Raw genomic sequence first — 23,604 nt, 5'->3', positions numbered from 1 at the left:
ATACTGTATTAGCACTCTACAAAGCATCACTTGGATCGGAGTTGAACTTTAAAAAATGCTTAACTTCAGTCATTCAGTGGATGCAAGACAACCACCTGAAATGCAACACTAAAAGATCATGCTGTGGGGTAATTCTAATCTTTTTGCCCTAGCTGAATGGTGGCCAGTTTCAGCCCCCTTCCCTCCAGCCACTGTCAAGGTTGTCAGGAACCTTGGAGTAAAATTTGACTGCCTATTGTCTTGTTGCCCACAGGCTCTTGCTTTCGCAGGAGCATGCTTCAATGTAATAAAATCTCTGAAGATGTATTTGTAATTTTTTGCCCCTGACACCTAGAAAAACGATTGCCTGTGCACTCATAACCTCAAAGCTGCATTACTGCAATAATCTGGATGCAGGATCTTCGAAACAGACTGTGCAGAAACTCTACCTTTTCCAGCACACAGCCGTCAGCTCAGTTCTTAAACTGTTAAGAAGATCAGATTCAGCAGCCCTAAAAAAAACTGCATTGGTTGCCAGTTCATAAAAGGGTTCTTTTTAAAATTCAAACCAACTGGACCAAAACATCAAGGTTCACTCATTGTATCACGAGCAGAACCCTCAGGTCCTCCCAGATCTCTTTTAGATTAAGAACCAGAGGGGGCAAATCTTTCATTGTTCTAGGTACCAAGGCCTGTACCATCTTCCCAGCCACCTTAGGTTCAGTGAATCAGAAACGATCTTTAGGAAGCAGTTAAAAATTTGGGCCCAAATGTTTACTTTTTTAGCGCCACTTTTGCGTCAAACAATGACGCAAATGCAGCGCTAAAAAAGTATAAATACGGGCCTTGGATCTTTGGAATCTCTGACACACTGTGCTATTCCCTTATTCTTTAACCCATCTTCTATCCCAGGTGTGACTCTCACACATTGACTAGGGGTTAGTTTTACGCATTAGTGCCAGAATGCCCCTTTGGGAATGGCAGTTGTGCTCTATAAATACTGAATTTAAATTCAAATTGCAACTGGTTTGTTTTTTGTGCCATCCAAAACGGAAACAGTACGGTAATCATTACAACCACGGTAAAGAAGATAAACAACCCCACCAACTTGTATGATTCTACAAAGCCTCAGGAATCTAGAGATTCCTAGTTTCAAAAAGCAGGCAACAATGGTAAAAGGTAATGCACATCCCATTCGTCTTGGAAAAATTCTCTATTCTCACAATCAATTGCTAGGTGCTTCTACGTTACAACACACCTGTGGCCCTGATGTGTAGCATCTAACCAGAAAAAACTGTTTAGATAATTAATATCAACAAAACATAACGGAGCACTCCAAAGAATTGTCACATAATTTAGAACCGTATCATTTTGCAATACATTTAATAAAGAATGGTTATTGTGTCAACACAACACAGTTAATGATGAATGGTTATTGTACCAACACAATACAGTCTAGTAGACTGTGAGTAAAACATCATATTACATGGAATCTATTTGTACATTAATATGGTTCATGACTGTGAGTAAAACATCATATTACATGGAATCCAATTGTACATTAATATTGTTCATGAAGTAAGACAAAAAACTGTAATCTGAATGTACATAAAGGTTGTAATGTTGAATAAAATATGCTGCTGGATAAGTTGAACAATCATCCAACACGTGTTTTGTCCCAGAATTGAGACTTCTTCAGGGAAAAATCCTAAACACAATATGTGTCTCAAGCAAACTGGCTCCTGGGCTGGCAATACAGTTAGCATATCATGTACGGTACATGACAGCCTTGAACAGGGCACAGAGTGCACATTGGACAATGACTGATAAAATGTTCAGCGCAAACTCTGCCTTAGAAAGAGGTAGCTGATTAAAATATAGAAACAACAAGCTAAAAGCAGGCAGTACTAAAACAAAAAATAAGAAAACAAAATAAAATGTCTGTGAGTATAAAGGGCGCAGGCTGTTGGCCAAATGCTAAAGTAAGGGTGTCCAACCTAGCCGCTTAGGGGGTCCCAATGATAATTTACTGAGAAATCACTGTACATGCAGCATGTTTCTTGTAAGCGTTGCTGCCGTTCAGTCTGTACACTACGTCCAAGGCTAAACTCACAGAACGTGATGTCCTAAATATTATGATTGTTTGTGGAGATAACTCATCATTTATAGACATATCATCGCTTTGGCTCTGCACCTTTAACACAGTGCAATACCAACGGTGCTTCTATTGTAAAAACTGCCTCTGTGCAACATTCGGCAGAGGAGCATTTCTGCCAGGATTATCCTGGAATGAGGTACACTATGGCTGACATGCAGCCCTTCTGACTTTGACCTCTATTTTGCAAGGGAAGATAGCCTGCAATACATCAGACCAGCTGCCTGGCTTCCCAGTACATCTTACCCAGATATGGAGGGTTAGGCTATCCCAATTTATCTGGCAGATGTTACTACCACTATTCTGTCAATAGTGTAGTTAGTAACAGATAGGAGTGTGCCAACACAATAATATTATCATGGTTGAGCTGTTTATTTCGTCACCATTTTCATAATGCCACTTACCATGTTTTGTCTTGTTTGCTTAATAATCGCATCTCATGTTTTTTCTGCAAGAATACGATTGTTACAATAAATATTTGAAACAACAATTCCACATCTTTCTTGTGTCTCATCTTGGATGCGCAGAGCGGCAATGAAAGGGTAGATCTGCTTCCACAATTTCCTTGGGAATCTGAGTAGTGATGTTCGCGGTTGCAGATACCATATGGTACCCTGTTACGGTTAGAGGGTCAGGTGGTAGGTACACTGTGAGCTAGCTGGGAACTGTGTAAACATTTTCTAATGGTATAGGCAGACTGAGTCCATATACCCTGATGTTTATGTTGACCAAATACACAGTCCTATGTGATTTGTTGGAACTGTATAACATCATAGTGTCAAGCATCTCAGTGTCTGAGCTTCACAGTTTGTGCGTATTCAACTGAAATTTCCAGTTTACTCGTCAGATAGAATGATCGGATTTTGGCAATTTGTGCACTAGACATGCACATTTGTAGGTTAATCTGCCATCAGTAGGGAAAAATCCCAAAGAATGTGGTAGATGGCTGATATGATCAGAGGGGCCAGCCCATGAGATCAAGCAAGTAATAACATACAGGATAGCTTTGAGAGGAGCAAGGTGAGTTTTTGGCTTGCTCGAAAGGATGGAGTTGCCATATTCAAATCTCAATAGTACTAAAGCTTGGATTGCCTCTTTAAAGCCTTGTTCCCAGAGGGGAGTCTTGATTACATGAATAAATGTAAGGTAGTGATGTGTGGCACCTGGGGGTATCCAGAAGGTCTGGTATCTGCAGTTTGATAGAGAATTCACCAAAAAGAGTGTTACCAAAGATAAGTAACTTGTTCCTCTTGTTGCCTATCACACTAGCCTATAGTGTTATGATTTCCATAGTATTTACGCATCAAATTAAATTGCATGGGGTATAGCTGCAATTAAAGCAGAAACACAAGTTCAACTGCAGCACGTGAGAATATGTTACTGCTAAGTTGGCAGAGTTTTAGATACATTTGGGTTGCTCTAACTTAAGAATCAACCCACCGGTTACTGTATTTGCTACTGCAAGTTACATGTTTCCTCCCTGCTGAGATGAGGAGGAAAGCAAGGGCCTGAATTAAATACAAAAGCTGTCTCACTGCGTGCCTATGCTGCAAAAATTTTCCTGAATTGTCACTAACTTTTTAAATGGGAAAAGATGGGAGGTACTTCTTTCAGTGAAGCCTGTAGGAATGTTACAGTAGGCTCCCATGGTATACACCCTTAGTTGAACTCTAGAGCAATAAGCTGTATTTACTGCCTCTAACCACTAGATGGCAGAATTACGCAAAGCCTGTGAATCTACAGCTCCTTCAAACTGTAAACATTTTCCTAATTGTGCATGGACCTCCTCACAAAACGCTGGTTATGATGTTGACCAGCTTTTGCTATGTAAAATGTGTGTGTAAGTATGGGTGTATGTGTCTTAATCGTTTAAAGAATGGTCCATGTTATTTTGTATGAGTATCAAGTAGGCCACTTAAATATGAGCCAGGGAGTACCAGCTCCAGACCTATTAGCAGTATATGCACAGTGAGCAGGTGGAAAGTGGGCAGCAATGCATCAGTGATGGAAATTAGAATGTGAATCATTTGGATGTAAACAAATTTGGGGATGAATGATTTTAGTGTTGCAGTAGTTTTATGTGCTACCTTTATGGCTTGAGATAGTAACCCTCCTTCTCCTCACAAGCGCAGCTCTCACAGTGTCCCTGGAAGGAGTACAAGTCTGATACGGGGAAACCCTATTACTACAACTCCCAGACTAAGGAGTCTCGATGGACCAAGCCCAAGGAGCTGGAGGCCATGGAGGGTCTGCCTATGGCTATCAGCACCCATCTGGCTCAGGAGCCACTGTTCCACTCCGCCCGCTGTACAGAGACCAGAGAACAGCTATACCTCCCAACCCTCTGCACTGAGCCCCTCACCACCGACACGAACAGTAAGGCCTTATCTCGTCTTAATTTTTCTGCATTGGATTATTGTTTAATGAATTACTGTGTGTGTTGCATAAACCAGAGAGCAAGGAAACTGAATGCTGTGTACACATTCATTTTGCAGATCTGATCCAGCCAGAGGATGAAACAGGGTGAGTAAGGGAAAGGAAATATAGGACTAGAATGAGAAGGGATGCACAGGTGAGGATGCATGACCTGCCATTTTAATGCAGCCAAATTGAGTGGGACTACTGATGCTCTGGGGAAAAACAGAATGTGGAATGATGACCACTGGGAGGAATGTTTTAAGAATAGCAGTAGGACAGCAGTGACAAATCGAATGAATAAAGGCTGGTACAGTGTTGCAGGCAAAGACCAGCACGGTATAGGAAATATAGGACAGGACAACGCATGCAAGTGTCTGTGAAAGAGACAACTACACCATCCAGGAGCATTGTGCTTTGGATAACGCTTCATTGTATAGTGAGGTGTTGTATCAAAAAGACAGAAAAGTAAAGGCCCTGGTAGAGTAAAGGACCACCAGTGCTTTACTGCTGGTGGATGACGTTACTTATAAGATCCTCAACAATAACAGAAGAGTGGCAAAGGTAGCTCCTGTACATAATATCAGTTGAACAATCCCTCAACACAAAAGTTCAACACATAATTTGCACAAGGACAAACATAGCATCTGTAAGACCAGAATCTTCCTAAACATGCTCAAATCCGATTGTCCTGGAAGGTGCCTGGGCAGCCTATTCCAAAGGCAATAAGAGAAATGGACAAAGCTTCTACCTCCCCAAGAAACTTTCTTCATCTTTGGGATAAAAACCCATTTAGCTGTTTCAGAACGCAAATGTCTATTAGGAATGTACCAACAATTTTTTTTCCTTAAATAATTTGGCCCGTAGTCATGGAGTACTTTGTGAGCTGTACACATGGCTTTAAAAGCAACTCTCTTTCTCCCCGGAAGCCAATAAAGCTCCTACAGAGCCTTGGAAACTGATTGAAATTTTAGGATGTTCATAAGAAGCCTTGCTGCTGCATTTTGCAGCCTCTGCAGTTTACTCAAAGAACCTTGTTGACTGTCCATGTGCAGACCATTTCAGTAGTCGAATGTGGACAACACAAAAGAGATTATAACTGTCTTCTGTAGCTGAGCTGTAATAAACCGTAAAACTTTCTAAAGGCTTTTTAGCTGGAAAAACAAGATTAAACTAGTTTGTTAATGTACTTGAGTACTGCCAGCTCAAACTCTAGAGCTGATGAGCATGTCTGGGTGACATTATACAAACAGATTAACAATCACATTCAAGAAGAAACACAAAAAAGGAAATACAGGTACCAGGAGAGCTATATTACTAGTTAGGGCTGATCTATAAACTGGGCAGACCAGTGTGATGGAAAACCAATATTAATACACAAGCACAAAGAGAAGAGTAAAGGTGTCCCAGGATGAAACTGGAGAGTACAGGAAAGGTGCAGGTCTGTGAGGAAGTATCAAAGCTAGCTAAGCACAGAGCACAAAAAACACAAAAGCAAGTAGTTGCCAGCCTCAGCCTTCTCATAAGCTGAGAAAAAGTGAAATGCTAGCAACAAAGAAAGCTGAAGAAGAGGGATTGGGTAGTAGCAGGTTCATCTCAGGAGCCCATAGACAGGCAATTTTGAGTATGATCCAGCACTGCTAGCCAGGGATAGAGTGGACACTGTCAGGACCAGAGGTTCTGGTGAATATTGATCATTAAACCTTAATTACGAAGAGACCATTTCTGACTTAACTTGCGCTTTAGAATCAGGGACAGTGTAAACATGAGTCACCTTGATTTATGTTTTCCCTTAAGCTTCAAGGAAGTTCTGCCCAGAAAATAGGAGAGGACAGAAAAGACAGAGAGTTTTAAGGGGAAGGGAGAAAAGAGAAACAGCGAGGAGGCAGAGGATGGGCAAGGGGTAAACAAAGGATAGAAAACGAGAGAGAGAGAGAGGAGCTGGAGATTGGGCAGTAGTTGTGAACAAAATAGCTGAAAGAAGAAGTGAGTGGGTGGCCGGTGAATGCATTTAGGTGAGAGAAGCAGTGAGGGATTAAAATATCCACCATCAGAAGAGCTATAAAGTGGGATTTTGTGCTAAAGGTTGTCCTACACAGTCCAGAGAAAGTGAGATATGGCAACTATGCAGTCAGGTATTGTACAGTGCAGGTCACTGATATATTGTACAGGAAGATTAAATGAAACAGCCACGGGTGGTACAGGATTGTATGCCAGTACAGGACACAGAAGACTCTATGGCAAAGGGGAGGAAGGGACCCACACAGGGGGGTACCATCTAGGAAGTCTCATAGTTTGCCGTCTAATCTCTTGTGTTCCCCCTAGAAAGCTGCATGATTTGCCACCATTGGCTGCAAGTCCCCATGCGCCTTCTGCACTCACCGCAGTTGTCATTGCTGCACCTGCTGAGGAGCGAGAGATCCAGATGCTGTCATCACAGCCGCCAGTGCAGGTGAACATTGAGCTGGGAGATGACGCAGGGCCTCAGGAGGATGGAGTAGTTCAGCAGGAGGAGGTAACAAGCAGGTGAGGACTGCTTGGTTCAGGCTCCATGTGGAAGTCAGGAGCCAGTGAATAAGGCTGACTCCTGTGGAGAAGGGATTCACTTAGGAATGGTAATACAGTGTGGCTGTCAGTTCTCGGTGTTGTTGTAACTCTTGTTGGTTCTTTACATTAATAGGCGGTTATATGTCCTTTTGTAGACTGTTTGTTATCTTTGTTTTGGCTCTATCCATTAATGGTCTTTTTAGTTTTGCTCTTTCTAGCGTAGAGCTTGGCGTCTTACTGGCGTGTTCAGATATTTGTCTTTTTGGGGAGCCCATTCAAGGTGTAAGTATCTTTTCATCTCTCCCTGTCTCGAAGTTTGCTTCAATAGACTCTCATATTTGTAGGCCCTTGGAATTCAGACCCGGAGCCAAGTATTGAGAAGGTCAAAGGAAGTTAAGTAGAACGGTCTGCAGTAAGCATACTCCGTAAACCACACAGATATCGTCTTTGAGTACTGAATCCCACCCCCCCTCACAGTAGAAAACTGGAAATAACAGATGTTAGAATCCTAGCTCTAATAAAGACGTCAAAATAATAAAGGTCCGTATGTAGAGGTCGAATCACGTCAAAAGTTTTCAGAAGCTGAGGAGTTTGTTAACTCGTTGTATAATAATTAGGGGTCTTTCTTGGCATACTTACGCTAGTATTCGAATCTATGCACAGGAGTACATGCTCCACAACCCATCAGGGACAAATTTCTAATATAAACTGGATCATGTTAAAAAACATCTTGACCTAGACCTAATTCAGGAGCATCTTTTAAAATTATTTTTACTGTAAGTAAATATTGTAAATAACACACTGAGAAGAAATCTATATCTTTGTTGGTAATATGTGTGAAAAATAATGATGAGCAGAAAGCCTTCCAGGCATTGGAAATTAGTTATGCTTATTTATTTATTTGACAGCTTTGAGAATGTTTGATTGCACTAAAAAGAGAAAACAAGCATTTGCAATGCAATAGGTCTCACATTTACTTGAGTTGGAGCTTTTGGCACTGTAAATACATAACTGGACGTTTTTGCCACATTGGTCAACCCTTCTACATATTTTGGACCTTTCTGCCACATAATTCCAGTGGCTCTGCATATTACTAAGGGGTTAGTAGGCCTACTGGAATATTTGTTTAAACAAAGCCCTTAAAACACAAACTACTCCCAGGTGCAAAACATATTTACTTGGCAGTTGTAACAGGCAACATTGCCCGTGGGGCAATGAATAAATAATTGTACTCCAAGAATGCGTTTTACTGGCTCACTGTCCCTTTACTGCAGTCTGTGGAGTCGAATAAAACGCCCATGATTTTCAACACGCTTTAAGAAAGCCACCTCACATTATATTAATGATCCTCAGTCAGTTTTGAACTGAAATATTACTTATAAAAGATTGACCATTGTATAGCAAAATCAACTGTAAGCTCTCCACTAGGTTAGTTTTATAAATACATGCACACACATCTCACGTTTCACAGACTCATATGTGTGTAGTTCATCTAGTCAGGTTTCTGCTTTGTTTTTGCAGCTTGTATCATGTTATAAAAATAAAACTACAAGTCCAAGAATGAACATGTGTGGTCCAAAGAACGTGTACTAAGCAGATCAGAGTGCATAGGATGTTAAAATCTCAAAATAGCTCTGGCGAACATACATTTGTCTAGTGGAAACTTGGACTCATTATAATGTAGCGCAGAGTGTTAATGTGCTATAGTGGTTGTCTTATGAACTCTTTCCGTCCATGTCTCTTTTGGCTGTTTTTACTGGCAAAGAATACTATTGTGGTGACCCTTTTACTAACTTCATCAATTTGTGGTCCTTTTGCCTGCTTTTTGTTGATACTGAATACTTCATGGACTGTTTTTCTGCATCACTGACCTTTTGGTAACGTTGTGGGCTCATTATTTACTTACATTTAAAGCCCTTTTGACTGTGCTTTTGGTAGCAAGTATTATAGGGGATATCTTATTATTATCTACTACTGTTCATGTTCCTTTGGAGTCCTTTTAGTAAGGGATACTCCAGGGAGGTATGTTCTAATTAAGTCCTTCTTTTCTTGATGGATAGTTCCGACCTTAGATCCCTCTCCTTTAGAATATCGCCAGACGCCAGACTGTATCCAGAAGATTTACCAGCAATGTTCCTGCACGCTGGTAGGTGTCACTGTGTGACTCCATGTCGACTTCATTCCGTCCTGGAAGTGACGATGGAGCTGTATATAATCGTCAGACTTGTTGGAGGCCAGTGGCTTGAACCGGTCCTCACACACTGAGTTGTGTTCTCCCCCTGGGCCATCAAAAGAAGAAAGTGCCTCCCGTGCTGTGGTGAGGAGACAGATGGTGGTGGTATTAAACTTACAGATGTCACAATAGATGTTGAAACTAATGTGTTAACAAAAATTTTGCAACCTTGACAAATTTCGTCTGAGCCTTTACTATCCTTTAGTGAAGCCCTGACTGATACTTAAATGAGCTTCTGGTCTAAGCCTTGTTCCTGTTCATCGTTGAACAGGCAGATTTCTTAAACAACACCACCAGGTGACCTCGACTTCTTGGCACAGCACCCTACTCCAGACAGTCTGGTGGTTCTGACTTCCACCAACAAGGTGAACTCAAATTAATTTCCTATGATTCTCCCAGACAGATAGACAAAGAGTATTGAGGCATTAGCCAAAGTGATTCTGTCCTAAGCCAGTCTAACCTTCTTATCGATCAATGCCAGCTGTCTGCTGTGGAGATTTTCCCAACCTTTATGGGACCTGGTTAGTGAGATCTTGCTGGCAGTTCTAGAGCAGTTTAGGGCCAACATGGTTGCAAACCATCCAGGATAGTCAGGATGTAGCCAAATATATTATCTATTCTGGACTGGACACCACCAGCTTCTTGGGCAGAGCAGTTGGCACTAGCGTAGTGCTTCAGTGTCACATTTGGATGAACTATACAGACTTCTCTGATAATGTGCAGACCTTTTCACAGATATGGCATCTGACGTATCTTTCCTGTTTGGCTAGAAGGCTGTTTCAGTACTGGTAAGCTTCAAAGAAACCCGGGCCACAACACATACCTTACCCTTTTCTACTCCAGCAAGATAGTACGTCAGCAATTTCACCACTTTCAAGGCGATTCCAAGGAGACAATGTCTGTTCATGCCAGCGGGGGCAGCAAGCTTCCCAGTCCTTTGTCACTACGGCATCAGTTTGTAAACTGCTTTATTTTCTCCTTAGGAGTACACAACCACCCTGTGGGAGATAGGATCAAACATTTCTTACAAGGGTGGAAAAATATAACATTCGACAGGTAGAACCTCATTCAATGAGGCTATGCTCAACCATTCCTTTTCTACCTGCCACATTTTCGGACCACATCAGAGGAGCACTTGGCCATCTTTCTTAAAGAGGTTCAGACTCTTTTGGCTGAGGGAGCCATAGAAGGGTTCCGGCCCGGGAAATAGGGACTGCCTGATATTCTCGCTATTTCCTTGTACTGAAGAAGGATTTGATGTTTTTGTCCGAGTTTAGATCTCCACCCTCTGAGTATCTACTTGCTGAAAGAAAAATCAAGATGCTTGCATTGCCTAGGTTCCCTCTGACTGGATTCAGGTGACTAGATAGTGGCTCTGTACCTGCAGGATGCATGTTTTCATGTATCCATTCCACAGTCCCACAGACACTACTAGCAGTTCAAGGTGGGCTGGGAGCATTTTCAGTTTGCTGTGCTCCCTTGCCTCAATCACAAGTGCAGGACACTGGGGCTGTGACCCAGATGAACTAACTGTGGTCCTGGGCCTCTGTGAGAGTGGCTCTGAGACTTATGGGCCTCCTAGCCTCCTGCATCTTGCTCGTTGACTATGCAAGGTGGCATATGAGGGCTGTACAGTAGACCTTGAAGTCTCAGTGGGCCCATAAGCAGGGGTACCCTTTGGATTCTATTCAGGTTTCGGAAGAAAATTGCATAAGGCCCACAGTGGTGGCTGCTTGTTCGCAACTACACCAACAACAGGCCCCTCTTCTGGCCCCATTCATAGTTGTCAGTGGTGAAGGATGCAGCATCATTGCTGGGATGTGGAAGTAATCTGGGAGAGGGGGAGATCAGCGGACACTGGTCTCTGGTGAATACAGTCTCCATATCACCTAGTTGGATTTGCAGGCCATTTGCCTGGTGCTGAAACGTTCGTGTTTGCCATCAAAGAAAGGCTGGTTCACGTCCTCATGGACAGTACTACTGCCATGTTGTACTGCAACAAGTAGGGTATGTTTGGAGTCCTCGGTCCTCTGCCATCAGGCACTTTGTCTCTGGGACCAGCTGGCGCTTCAGGGCATTTCCCTGTTCGTGAATCAACCAATGGGATCCTGGAATGCCAGGGTGGATGAACTCAGCCTGCAACGCATGATGGATTCCTGATGGTGGTTACATCCCGAGGTGGCACAGGGCATCTTCCAGCATGAAAAGTGCCTTGGCTAGGTTTTTTCACCATTGTTGAGAACGCACGGTGTCAAATCTTTTGCGCACTGGAGTTACCAGGAAGACTCTCTAAATGGAGCATTCCAGATTCTCGCCCTTACCTATTCTGCCCGAGTTCTGGAACACCGAGGCATACACATTTATCCTATGATCAGCCTGACTTTTCAGGAGGATCTCCAGTCACAGCAGCAGGGCAGGGTCCTGCACCCAAACCTGTGCAATGTGCACCTCCATGCATGGAGATTGAGCAGCAGCAGTTGACTGCATTCGATCTTCCTCCCGAAGTTGTGGATGTCATCCATGCTGCCAGGCATTCCACTATGAATCTGTCTACTCTAGGACAAGTTTGTGGTCTGGTGTGGGACCTGCAATATGGACCTGTTGCAGGCTAAACTGTTGAATGTCTTGTTGTCTGGTTTACCTCTGGTCCAGCAAAAACAAATTGTGCAACATTAAAGACTATTTGTCTGCCCTTTTGGCCTTTGTTGCCAATTATCAGACCAACTGTCCTGGCTCGAATCACCTGTTATGATGAGATTTCTAAAAAGCTTGGCACATATGTTTTCCTCCAGATGCTTTGTGATGCCACAGTGGGATTTCAGTTTGGACTTCACTTTCTTCATGTGCACTCCCTTTGACCTCATGCACAGCTGCTCACTATGTCTCCTGAATCTGAAGACTATTCCTGGGTGTGGTAACTTCAGCTTGCTGTGTGTATGAACTCCAGACTCTCATTGCAGCCACCTTACACCACCTTTTCCCCCAGATAACGTATTGTTGAGGACCACGAAGGACTTCGGGCAATCCATCCCTTTCCCAAAGTTCTTTGTCCTCCCTCACCCTATGAAACAGGAAGAGCAATTCCATTGACAGCCTGGAAAGATTTGACACCGCTCGCACCAAAGACCATTGACTGGGCGATCAACTGTTTGAGGAGTTCTTTGGGCAAAGAAAGGCAAGGCATTGCAGAAAAGGAGTTTGTCAAGGACAGTCCTCTGCATTAAGATCTGCTAAGCACTGGCCAAAAATCAGCTTCCAGAAGGACTAAGGGCCCATTCCACTGGGGTGAAGGCTGCTACCACTGCGATTGCATGAAGAGTGACTGTTCTTGATATCTGTCAGGACGTGACGTGGGCATGACTGCACATGTTCGTGAAGCACTACAGGCTTGACAGCCAGGTCAGATGGGAAGAGCATTCCACATGTTCTGTCCTTCAAGACTTTTCAATCAGAGCAATTCCACATACCCTACACTCTGGGGTGTACTGTTTGTATATATTCTGATGTGGGGAATATGCAGTTAGAAGTATCCTTCAGAAAAACAAATTACTTGCTTTTGGTTACCCTCTTTCTGATTAATACTGTATCCAATTTCAGATTCCTCACCACTCTCCCTTCTGCCCATCTTGTGGAATGCTCTCTTTTTTTCCATCTAAAAAGGTCCCAAATTAGAGATCTCCACACTGGTACATCTGATTGTGGTTGGTCTCGACCTCCAAGGGTGTGGACAAGGTCAAGAAAGAAACTGATATTGACGCACAGGGGTGGCTCTTATATGGAGTTTCAGCATCACTTATGGGGACGAATGAGAGTCAACAAGGAGCCACACAGCATCACATACCGGCATGCGTTAGCAGTGCTGGTAAATATTCCGGATCCAGACTGACAGAGGATATTTTAAAGGTGGGGAAGCTGCAGTTAGATAGAGTATCTATCAGAAAGAGCGTTACCAAAGGTAGGTAACTTGTTCTTCAAATACCTTTTGATGGTGTTCTTGGTGGTAAATGCTCTAGAGGTTATCTCACTATGTCATTATCTATTTTTGCTGTAGGTTTTAGCTTCCTCAGTTGATTGTCACAGTGTGTGGCTCTTACCTGTGCATGTGTATGTTTTAGCCACTCTGACTTCTTCCAGTAGTGGGTTGTGATGGCCCACTGAGGCACGATAATAGGTGCCATTTGACAACTTCTGTTGGTCAGGAGTATTTCAGTCCTACAGATGACTACATTGTGCCCTTTATGAGGTGAGTGGAGCTGTGTGTGTGCGCCACATCACTTAGTGACATGGTAAGTTAATGGACTTTCAAATGTTGGCCCCAGAAAGGCTCATGTATATATGTCTCCAGCAGTGATGCCAGCGAGAAGAGAGAAGATGAGGAGATCCTGGAAAGTGACCGGAAATCATATAGCTGGACCACCAAAGAGGAAGCAAAGCAGGCTTTTAAAGAGCTTCTGAAAGACATGGTATGTTTACAGCGGGATTGCTTGAGAGGGATATTTCGTTAAGGAGAATTACGTGTTCAGGGGATGCTTGAGCTTTGCGTGAGATGAGTGAGAGCAAGAGGGCTGAGAATAGGAGTTAGGTGTTCTGTTAAGCATTGGGTTAAATCTAGCAGGACAGCTGAGATGCATTCTGTATGAACCCACTGCCAATGCATCTGTGCCCACAGTCAGACTAGAGAAGGGGACTGGGGGATGGTTAAGAGGGGTGCTTAGAAAGAAAGCTTTCAGAATCCCACATGAGGCAGCTGCTTGCGTATCTACAGTTGCGCTCTGGTGCCATCCTCTCCATGGTCTAAACTTGTGGAGGTGTGGCCCTTGACTGAGCACTGACATAGGCCCAGTCTCAAAGGGCAGTACGTGGGTGGCCAGGGTAAGCGCTGCATGCAGGGCATACAGTGAGGTAGAGCGGCCCAACATTGACTTAATGCGCCTGCTGCGGGGACTGTCTTAAAAGCAATGCAATGGAGGATTCATCTTCACTGAGATGTTTTATTGCAGGGTGTTCTTTCCAATGCATCATGGGAACAAGCAATGAAGATGATAATTAATGACCCTCGATACAGGTGGGCACCGATAGGGCACGATGGGATTCTTTAGCTGCCGGCCGGATCCCAGGTGAAATCAGTGAGGATCACAACCTATTAGGGCCTAAGGAAAGTTTGGCCTGCTGGTGGAGACTGTGGAGTGGGAATTAGTTGATTATGGGTGTGCGTCTCAGCTCCCCACACACACATTCTGATTTTGGGAAAGGTATTTTAACTTCCTATATCTAGGATGAACTCATTATAATGCAACACTCCACCACCACATCAGTTCCCTCTACAACCAAGACCATGCTGAGAAACTTATTGAGGTGAACTGCAGAAGTACTGTTTGAAAACTACCCCAGTTACAGGTAATGTGTTCCTATTACCAAAGCCTACAGATGCACCTACCCAAAGGATATAACAAAATATATCTATGTAATAAGGTCATTCTAGTAAAATTTTAATGGTTTCATTGATTGTCTGTTGTCATGTCACTGTGTGAGCATGAGTACATAACATGGTCAGTGATTGTGTAATGCTTCCTTCTGTTGTGACTCAGTGTGTTACATCAGTGAGTGAGTGTGGTGTTCTCTTCTGTTATCATTGATTAATATTTCCTTCTGCTATCACTAAATGTGTAACATTTTATTTTGTCAATACTGAGTGTGTAACATTCTTGTATGCTGTCTGTGACAGGGGTGTGGAATTTAATAAAATATCTACTTGTCCATGTGACAGGTTGCTTCATAAATGTACCCTGCAAAAAAATCTACTTGTCCCCTTAGTGCCATGTAGGTCTGTTACAAATTTTGGCGCAATCTCATTATATGAGAGCTCTGATAATCGCCTCCCTGATTATGTCAGGGCTAATACTATAGTAGGGCTTGAATACTAGCAATGTCCTTGTTTTGTCACCTTTCCACAGATCTACCTACTGGGACTGGGTGTAGCAGTAAGCAATAGTTGCTGGGTTGGAATGCCCTTTTCAGTTTGTGCAGACCCACTAATGTGCTTGTTTTAAGACTTTTCACCAGCTTTTCTCTAATCTTTTCCCATAGTGAGAAAGGTTGGAAATTTACTCCTGACAAGAGCAGAAGTAAAACTTCTTCCAGGGTTGGGAAAAATGTGACTGGTGGGAAAAGGGAATTTGTAAGCATGCAACAGATCTTCGCATGAGCAAATCTGCACATGTATATTTGCTCCTGCTAAAATACAGTTCACAAATATTTTTCTGGAGTAAAATGTTCTGGTCTACTTGTGTAAATTCTTATGACTTCATGAAATATGTAAATCTACACTTATGCAAAGACATCTACCCCAGGTGCAATATTGTGACTTTCTTTAAGAATTATGCCCCTAATTGGGTCTGACATTAACCAATACCTTTTGTTTTTTATTACAATTCTAGCTTTCTTACTCTGTCCCTAGCCATGTGTTGGCTGGCTTCACTGGGAGTGATACCAGTCTGCTCATTCACAAGAAGCATATCAGCACACAAAGCAGTTGTGATCAGTGCTAGGAACTGCAATGACAATGTGTGCCTTTTGAGATAAAAAAATATGTTTGCTTTTTGCCAATGTTTGTTACAATGGTGAGGGCCCGGCAGCTCCCACAACAATAGAGGTTTACAAATGCCATGTTAAATCAAGACACACGTTGCCAAAACCAAAAGAAGGACCAACAATGTTGAAACTATTGGCTTTGCCAATGTTTGTTTATTTTCACGTTTCCCGCAATCTCGTTGAAACTGGTTACACTGATTTTCTATTATGAATATTTTTTTGGAAATAGTAGCATCCATCAACACATTTTAATAAATGATGCTTCAAAGAAATGGTACCTAACATTTCACAGTAATATAGCAAAATATTTTTTCCTAGTTGCATTTTTTTGTGAACATTTTATTTTAAAAGCAAACAATCACAAAACCTGTTTTCAAGCTTCTGCAAATATTTGCATCTAATTAGAGAGCATCTGGGCGCATATTTCATAGTCTCACATTGTTAAACTTTGCAAAAGTGTCTACACATGTTATGAGTGGAAACACTGTCAGTAGTGCAGTCTGAGCCTACAAAAGTTATATAGAGTGCTCACCCTAATAATAAAGACTTTGCATTAATGAACCATAAATGCAAGTTCAAGCAGAATTAACATGCAGATACAAATATTACCTCAACTGCAAACAATTCCCTTCCTTGCTCCCTAGTTTAATTCTGTAAAGTGGCAGCCAAACGGTTTGTGCTGCAGGGGGTTGGCCCTTCTTGTCCCAAGGACAAAATAAACATGAAAATGTGTTCTGGACCCTAAACAATATATCCTGGGCATTGGGTGATAAGAATTCCAAACCCCTGCTCTGACTATGTACTTTTCTATCTGTTATCAGGTAGTGTGTAACATTTCATCCTGTTATTTTATTGTTGCATCTGTAATGTTCCTATTTATTATCACTGTGTTTAACCATATCTTTTACCATTGAGTGTGTATGCCTCTCTTCTGTTGTTACAGACTGTGTGGTATTCCTTGCTTTTATCATCGGGTGCTTATCCCTTCAGTTTTCACTGATTTTGTGATGTTCCTTTGGAACACTCCTGTTCGAGGCATGTGTGGGTGTAGATAAACATGCTTTGAATACTCCTGGCACCTAGTGTTGGGTCAGATGTGTGCAAGTTATTTTTCTTCGAAGAAGTCTTTCAAGTTACGAGGTAGAGTGACTCTTTCTTGTTGGTGATACTGCACATTGGCATCAACTCCATTGATAGATTGTTTTCTTTCCACCATCAGATTTGGGCATGTGTTCTAATGCTCCGGCTCCAGCTGATTATGGAACCCTTTCGACTCATACTTTACCATCATTGTTCAATTGCACTTTCTTATTTGCGTATTGAAACTTAGCTACGCCGATCATCAGGATGATGAGCCTCGACATTAGCCCTTTAGGGCCTCAACCCTTCGGGAGCATCTTCATCGGTCTTCCCCAGTTTCTCCAGCGAATGACCTGCTGGTGATGGAATGGACACCATTGAGGTTCTGCCCTCACTGTCACGCGAAATACCCCAGAACAGGCTCACATCAAATCTGTAACCTGTGTCTATCCCCAAACCACAAGGAGGCAGATTGCAAGGATTGTCAAGCTTTCTGTTCCGAGAAAACATTAGGAGATCTTCGGCATGTCATCTCGAAATGCAGAAGAGAAGCGTCAAAGACATTCCTGACATCTTCGGTAATGAAGAAATCGGTGAAGAGGAAGAACAACTCCCAGAGGCATCTGCTGTGGAGGAAGATGTGTTCTTTCCAGAGGGCAGTTCTGACTCCGATCTTAAAGTCGATCCAGTAATGCAAGAAGTTATGCTGGCTTAACAGTCCCTGAATACTGTTCCCCCCTCTACCTTAGCCCATGTCGAACACTTGAAAAATACACCCCCCCCCCCTCCGATTGAGAGGTCCTTGGTCCATCATTGCCCTCTGGCCATGGTTAGCACAAAGTAACAGTTTCAGAGGCCCCGCTCTCGAGCTCGGCATCGAAACACCAACCGAAGACTTTGGCATCAAGGACTTTGGACTCCGAGTCACCTGTGGTGCCAAGCCGACTGTCAACATCCATCCCATCAACTCTGGGTGGAACTTCAGCACTGAAACACAAACATGGCTCGGACTCAAAAGATTCGAGGCCGGTTCTGAAACCTGATTCCAACTAGACAGTTGAGCATATCCTTCCCAAACTGCAGGAGAAGATGGATGCCCAGCAAAAGAAATACATATTCAGCCTCATACTGCCCGTATTCTCGCAAAGCCTTTGGCCACCATTCCTCTGCTGTCCAAAAGATAGTTGTCCTTCCAGGAGGCTCCTGACTCTCCAGTACCTCTGAAAACAAAGAACTTGGACAGAGCAACCAGTCCTTTGCCTCTTTAACCACCCTCATCACCACCACAACCTCGACAACTTCCACCGCCACTTTCATTGACACCACCACACTCTATTGGAGACCCCCTATATATTTCACCTCAGGCATCCTCCCAATCTTATACAGGCGGCCACAATGCAGGACATGACACCTTCAGAACACCACCGTACACTGACCCTGGGGACGCCTATGATGTAGACCTTCCAGGTGACAGGGACCAGGACTTATATTCAGCCCGTCCCTCCCCTCCTGAGGATTCTACAGCTTATCAGGAGCTAATTGGTAGGGATGCAGCATTTCATGATATGTAACTCCACAAAGAACCTCAAGAGGAAAATTTCCTCTTTGAGACTCTTTCGGCTACACAAAAAACCATCCAATACTAACTAAGGGCATTTTACGCCATACTGAAGATATTTTTAAAGACCCAGTTAGGGCTAGAGTAAACACACCTAGGTTTGATACAATAACTAAGCCCTCCCCATCGCATCCTATATATATTAGAGGACAAGTACCACTGGACTTGCTAATGATTACAACTGCTTGCAAGCGAGCCAATTCTCAAGCTAGTGAAGAAGCCCCGCCGCCTGATGAAGAAAGTAAACATATTGATGCAGCAGGGAAGAGGGTTGCAACACAATTCTTCAGTCACTGGTGCATTGCCAACTCAATGGATCTGCTCGCACAATACAACCCTGCACACTGGGAGGAAATGGAGGACCACCTCCATTATCTCCCAGATGAGCATAGAAAGCGGGGATAAGAGCTTGTTTCAGAAGGCAAGCTAATATCAAACCCCCCATATGCTGTTTGTTGAATGCTGCTGATACCGCAGACAAAGATAACAACACTAGCAGCCTGCTTAGACCCCACCCATGGCTGCGTATTCCTGGTTTCTAATTAGAAGTGCAACAGAGACTGCTTAATGTCCCATTTGACAAGGAGTCTCTCTTCTGTCCCCATCGACTAGACCTGAAAAAGACACTGAGACGGCAAAATCAATGTGGGCCCTTCAAACACCTACACCCCGTGGTTCTTTTTGCTGTTCTAGTGTTTGTGGAGACTCCAAATCCACCTCTTCATACCAATGCATTCAAAATCAACACACTTCTCCAAGAGGTTACTTTGGAGGCTCATACAGGGGCAATATTGCCAAGGGTAGAGGCAAGGGTGCTTCCGCACACAGTGGAACATCCACCACTAAACAATGACTCCCCCCCCCCCGACCATACACCTGTCGCAGGTCAATTACAGAATTTCTACCAACATGGCAAATAATAATATCAGACCAATTGGGGGTGTTGGACACATTATCCAACATGGTTATTGTCTGGAGCTCACTACCACACCTCCCAACATTTCACCTCACACTTATCCAATATCACTGGAACATCAAACATTCCTCAAACAGGAAGTTCAAGATCTTCTCCTCAAAGGAGCTACATAACCTATTCTACTTCAACACCAAGGTCAAGGGTTATACTCCCTATACTTCCTATTAACCAAAAAGAGTGGTTACTTGCAGACAATCCTAGATTTAAGGCCACTAAATGAATCCATCCTGTCAGAGCACTTCCACATGGTCACTTTGCAAAATGTGATTCCACTACTTTAACAGGGCGACTTTATGACTACACTAGATCTAAAAGATGCATATTTTCACATGCCAGTACATCCAATTCATCACAAATAACTCAGGTTTGTAGTGGACAGGAAACATTATCAGTTCAAAGTCCTTCCATTTGTGGTGACTCCTGCAACTCGCGTATTCACCAAGTTTGTGCCGGTAGTGGCAGCCCATCTATGCATGATTCCCTACTTGGATGATTGGCTTATCAAAGCCAGCACTCTCCAATAGTGTCAATAGTACACTCAGACTACAACAGATCTGTTTCACCGCTTAGGATTTACCTTCAACATTCCCAAGTCTCACCTACAACCTCTACTGATACAGCCCTATCACGGGGCCATTCTAAACACACAAATAGGGCTAGCTGCCCAAGTTTGCAAGAGCGCAGAATTTTCAGACACTGTTCCCTCAAATTCAAACAGATCAGCAGACAAAAGTGGGGACAGTCATGCGCCTCCTAGGGATGATGGCCTCCTGTATCACCATAGTACCCCATGCCCAAAACATATGCGCCCACTACAGGACTGCCTTACTCGACAGTGGTCTCACTCACAAGGTGAGTTAGAGGATCTACTGTTGATAGGCCGCCAAACTCATTACTCTCTGCAGTGGTGGAATACCAACCATGTTGAAGAGGCAGCTTTTTCGCTATCCTGTTCCCCACAAAACTCTCACAACAGGCGCATCACTCACAGGATGGGGTACACCTCTGAAAGACCTCAAAGTACAGAGATATTGGACATCAAACACTGGGGTCTTCATATCAGCTTCTTCGAGCTTTAAGCTGTTCACCTAGCCTTGAAAGCTTTTCTACCTCACCTTGTTCATATCTTGCATCTTGCTGCACTGGCGCCTATTTTCAGAATAGGCAACATGTCTCTTTATTTAAAATACCAGTCATCAAAACCTTCATGGAAAGGCTTAAAAGAGTTTTTCACCCTCATGGAACCTTAACATTGTTCCTACAGAATCTTATGGGCCCACCATTTGAACCCCTACACACATGCCTCCTTCAGTTCTTCTCTTGGAAAGTGGCATTTTTTAGTCGCTATCACCTAACTTAGAAGTGTTAGTGAGCTCCAGGCTTTAACCTCTGAAGAACCTTTCTTCCAGCTACACAGGGACAGGGTGGCTCTCCCCACCAACCCTACATTTCTCCCTAAATGTGGATTCCTATTTTCACCTTAACCAATGGGGTTACCAGTTTTTTTCCCCACAACCAGACTCAGTGGTGGAGACAGCTCTCAACATATTAGATGTAAAAAGGGCCCGTATCTTCTACAATGATAGAACTAAAGCTTTCACAAATGCAAAACAATTATTTGTAGCTTTTTCTCCTCCCCATAAAGGAAACCCTATATCCAAATCATGCATAGCCAGATGGATTGTTAAGTGCATTCAAGCATATTATGCTAAAGCCAAGATAACTTTACTTATAACTCCTGGAGCTCACTCCACTAGGAAGAAAGGAGCATCCATGGTGTTCCTAGGAAACATCCCAATAGCTGACATATGTATGGCAGCTACATGGTCCACAACACACACCTTCACAGAACATTATTGTGTGGATGTTTTAGCACACCATCAAGCTAATGTAGGTCAGGCAGTGTTATGTACACTATTTCAAACAACTGCAACACTCACAGGTTAGCCACCGCTTATAAGGGGGACTGCTTTACACTCTATGCAGAGCATGTGTATCTACAGCCACACATCCCCCAAACATAATATGTTACTTTCCCGGTAAACATCTGCTTGTGGCATGTAGTGCTGCAGATTCACATGCACCCGCCCTTCTCCACGGACACCTGTTGCCATTGCAGTTTTTCACTCTTTTTTACATGAACATCTCATTACTTACACTTACTCTACACTCCATTCTCACCCCTGCAGGAAAACAATCTAACATTGGAATCAATGCCCATGCACAGTATCACTGAGAAAGAGGAGTCAATCAACCTCGTGACTCGAATGACTCGAAAGTCTTCTTCAAAGAAAATGAACCTGCATGCATCCAGACTCAAAACTAGATGGCAGGAGTATGCAAAACATGTGAATCTACAGCACTAAATGCCACAGACATATGCTTACAGTGCAACTTATTCTTTTTGTAATGCCTGAATGTTTACCTCTCCCTTCTTTTACTGAGGAGTGTTAACTTCTAGCCTTCTTTTAGTAGAAAGTATGTAAACCTCACTTCTAACCCCTCTGAGTTTGTGACTTCATTCTGTTAGTGCTGAATGTTAACATTCCCTTCTGTTATCATGGGTTGTAGCTTTCTCTTATGTAATCCCATATCTGTGAGTGTGTAACATGCTCAGTATTCCCACAGTCTGTAACTAACAATCTTATAATCACAATGTGTGTAGAACACTCCCTTCTGAATATAAGATGTTACAATGCATGCCTTTACCCTATGGGCCTTACAATCTGTTGATCTTTACAATGAGTTGTATACATGTATGTATGTGTGTGTGTGTGTGTATATATATATATATATATATATATATATATATATATATAGAGAGAGAGAGAGAGAGAGAGAGAGAGAGATAGGAACATCAGAATATACCACTGCATTGCACAATAAAGTCCTGCATAGTATTACAACAAGTTGTAAAGGCCAACACCCCCTAAACTCTGAAAAACCCTTACCTTCCTTTAACACTACCTGCCACTGAATCATAAAAACCTTACCTCCCTTTACCTCCACCCTCCTCAGAACTCTTAAATCTCCCACCGCCCTTTACCCGTACCCGACCTTGAACCCTAAAAACTCTCTACCTGCCTTTATCTCTACGTGCCCCTAAACCCTAAAAAAGCTCTTACCTCCCTTTACCTCCACAGCCTCAGAACCCTAAAAACCTCTTACCTCCCTTTAACAGTACCTGCTCCTGAATCCATAAAACCCTCATCCTTTTAACCCTATTCTCCTTTGCCCTTACCACCCTGAACCCTTACCCATCCCTGAACCCATAACCATCCCCCCTCTCTTTTTTAAATGACGTAATAGTTATGACATTTAAATAAAAACACCTGTGTGGGTAAAATACACAGGGTAAAGTTACAAAAACGGGGCATGTGTGTTAATTACCTGTGTGGAACACCCTGCGTCATGTTGCCCATGAGTGTTCAATGTTCTCTGTTGCTCTGCGCGAGCGTGCAATGATCCCTTCTCTTATTCTTGAATGTGATGCGTTTTTTCTAGGATCACTGTGGCACCGACTACAATGTTACATAATCCGTTTCAGGTGCAAAGTCCTGTTGGTTCCTTACCATTGGTACTGCTCTTTCTGGTGGATACACTATCTAATCAAAGATTCCTCACTTAACTGCTATCACTGCTGGTAGAAAATACAGTAATATGTCTAAGAGTTTAGCCTGCAGAGCAACATCAGGTAACAAACTTCTTCCAGCACTCAGTATAGATGGACTTTAGTCCAAGAGTATTGGGTTGCAAGAATGACAGAGACTATAGCTCACAGCAGGTTGAAAGCATGTAGTTGCCATCACCCATTCTCCACATATGGAGATGTAGGATGCAAAGTTTTGGGTGAAGAACCCTTTACTGATGCTGAGATAGGATGTCCTTCTTATGTGGTAGCCATATTGGAGGGGAAATGCCCATGCACAGGAGTTTTGAGTACCATACTCTTGTGCCTCGGTCCGGGGAGGTTAAAATTACTTGTGCACAATGGGTCCTGATTTTCCTTA

The 23,604-nt window shown here is 43.0% G+C and overlaps 1 protein-coding gene across 4 annotated transcripts in view; it reads left to right on the top strand.

Annotated features, from left to right (window-relative positions):
• PRPF40B (pre-mRNA processing factor 40 homolog B) overlaps positions 1 to 23,604 on the top strand; it is a 178,269-nt gene that overhangs the window by 67,366 nt on the left and 87,299 nt on the right. For 3 of the 4 annotated variants that reach the window (XM_069230522.1, XM_069230520.1, XM_069230523.1), the window contains exons 9-13: positions 4,267 to 4,510; positions 4,630 to 4,657; positions 6,875 to 7,075; positions 13,675 to 13,792; positions 14,330 to 14,394. In XM_069230522.1, the coding sequence (XP_069086623.1) occupies positions 4,267 to 4,510; positions 4,630 to 4,657; positions 6,875 to 7,075; positions 13,675 to 13,792; positions 14,330 to 14,394 (656 nt within the window). The remainder of the gene's footprint in view (positions 1 to 4,266; positions 4,511 to 4,629; positions 4,658 to 6,874; positions 7,076 to 13,674; positions 13,793 to 14,329; positions 14,395 to 23,604) is intronic. The other variant, XM_069230521.1, reaches the window with a different exon arrangement.

This window comes from Pleurodeles waltl, chromosome 4_2 (assembly GCF_031143425.1).
Source record: "Pleurodeles waltl isolate 20211129_DDA chromosome 4_2, aPleWal1.hap1.20221129, whole genome shotgun sequence".
NCBI classification, from domain to species: Eukaryota; Metazoa; Chordata; class Amphibia; order Caudata; family Salamandridae; genus Pleurodeles; species Pleurodeles waltl.
The sequence above is the reverse complement of the archived record's forward strand: the minus strand, read 5'-3'. Positions and strand labels throughout refer to the sequence as shown.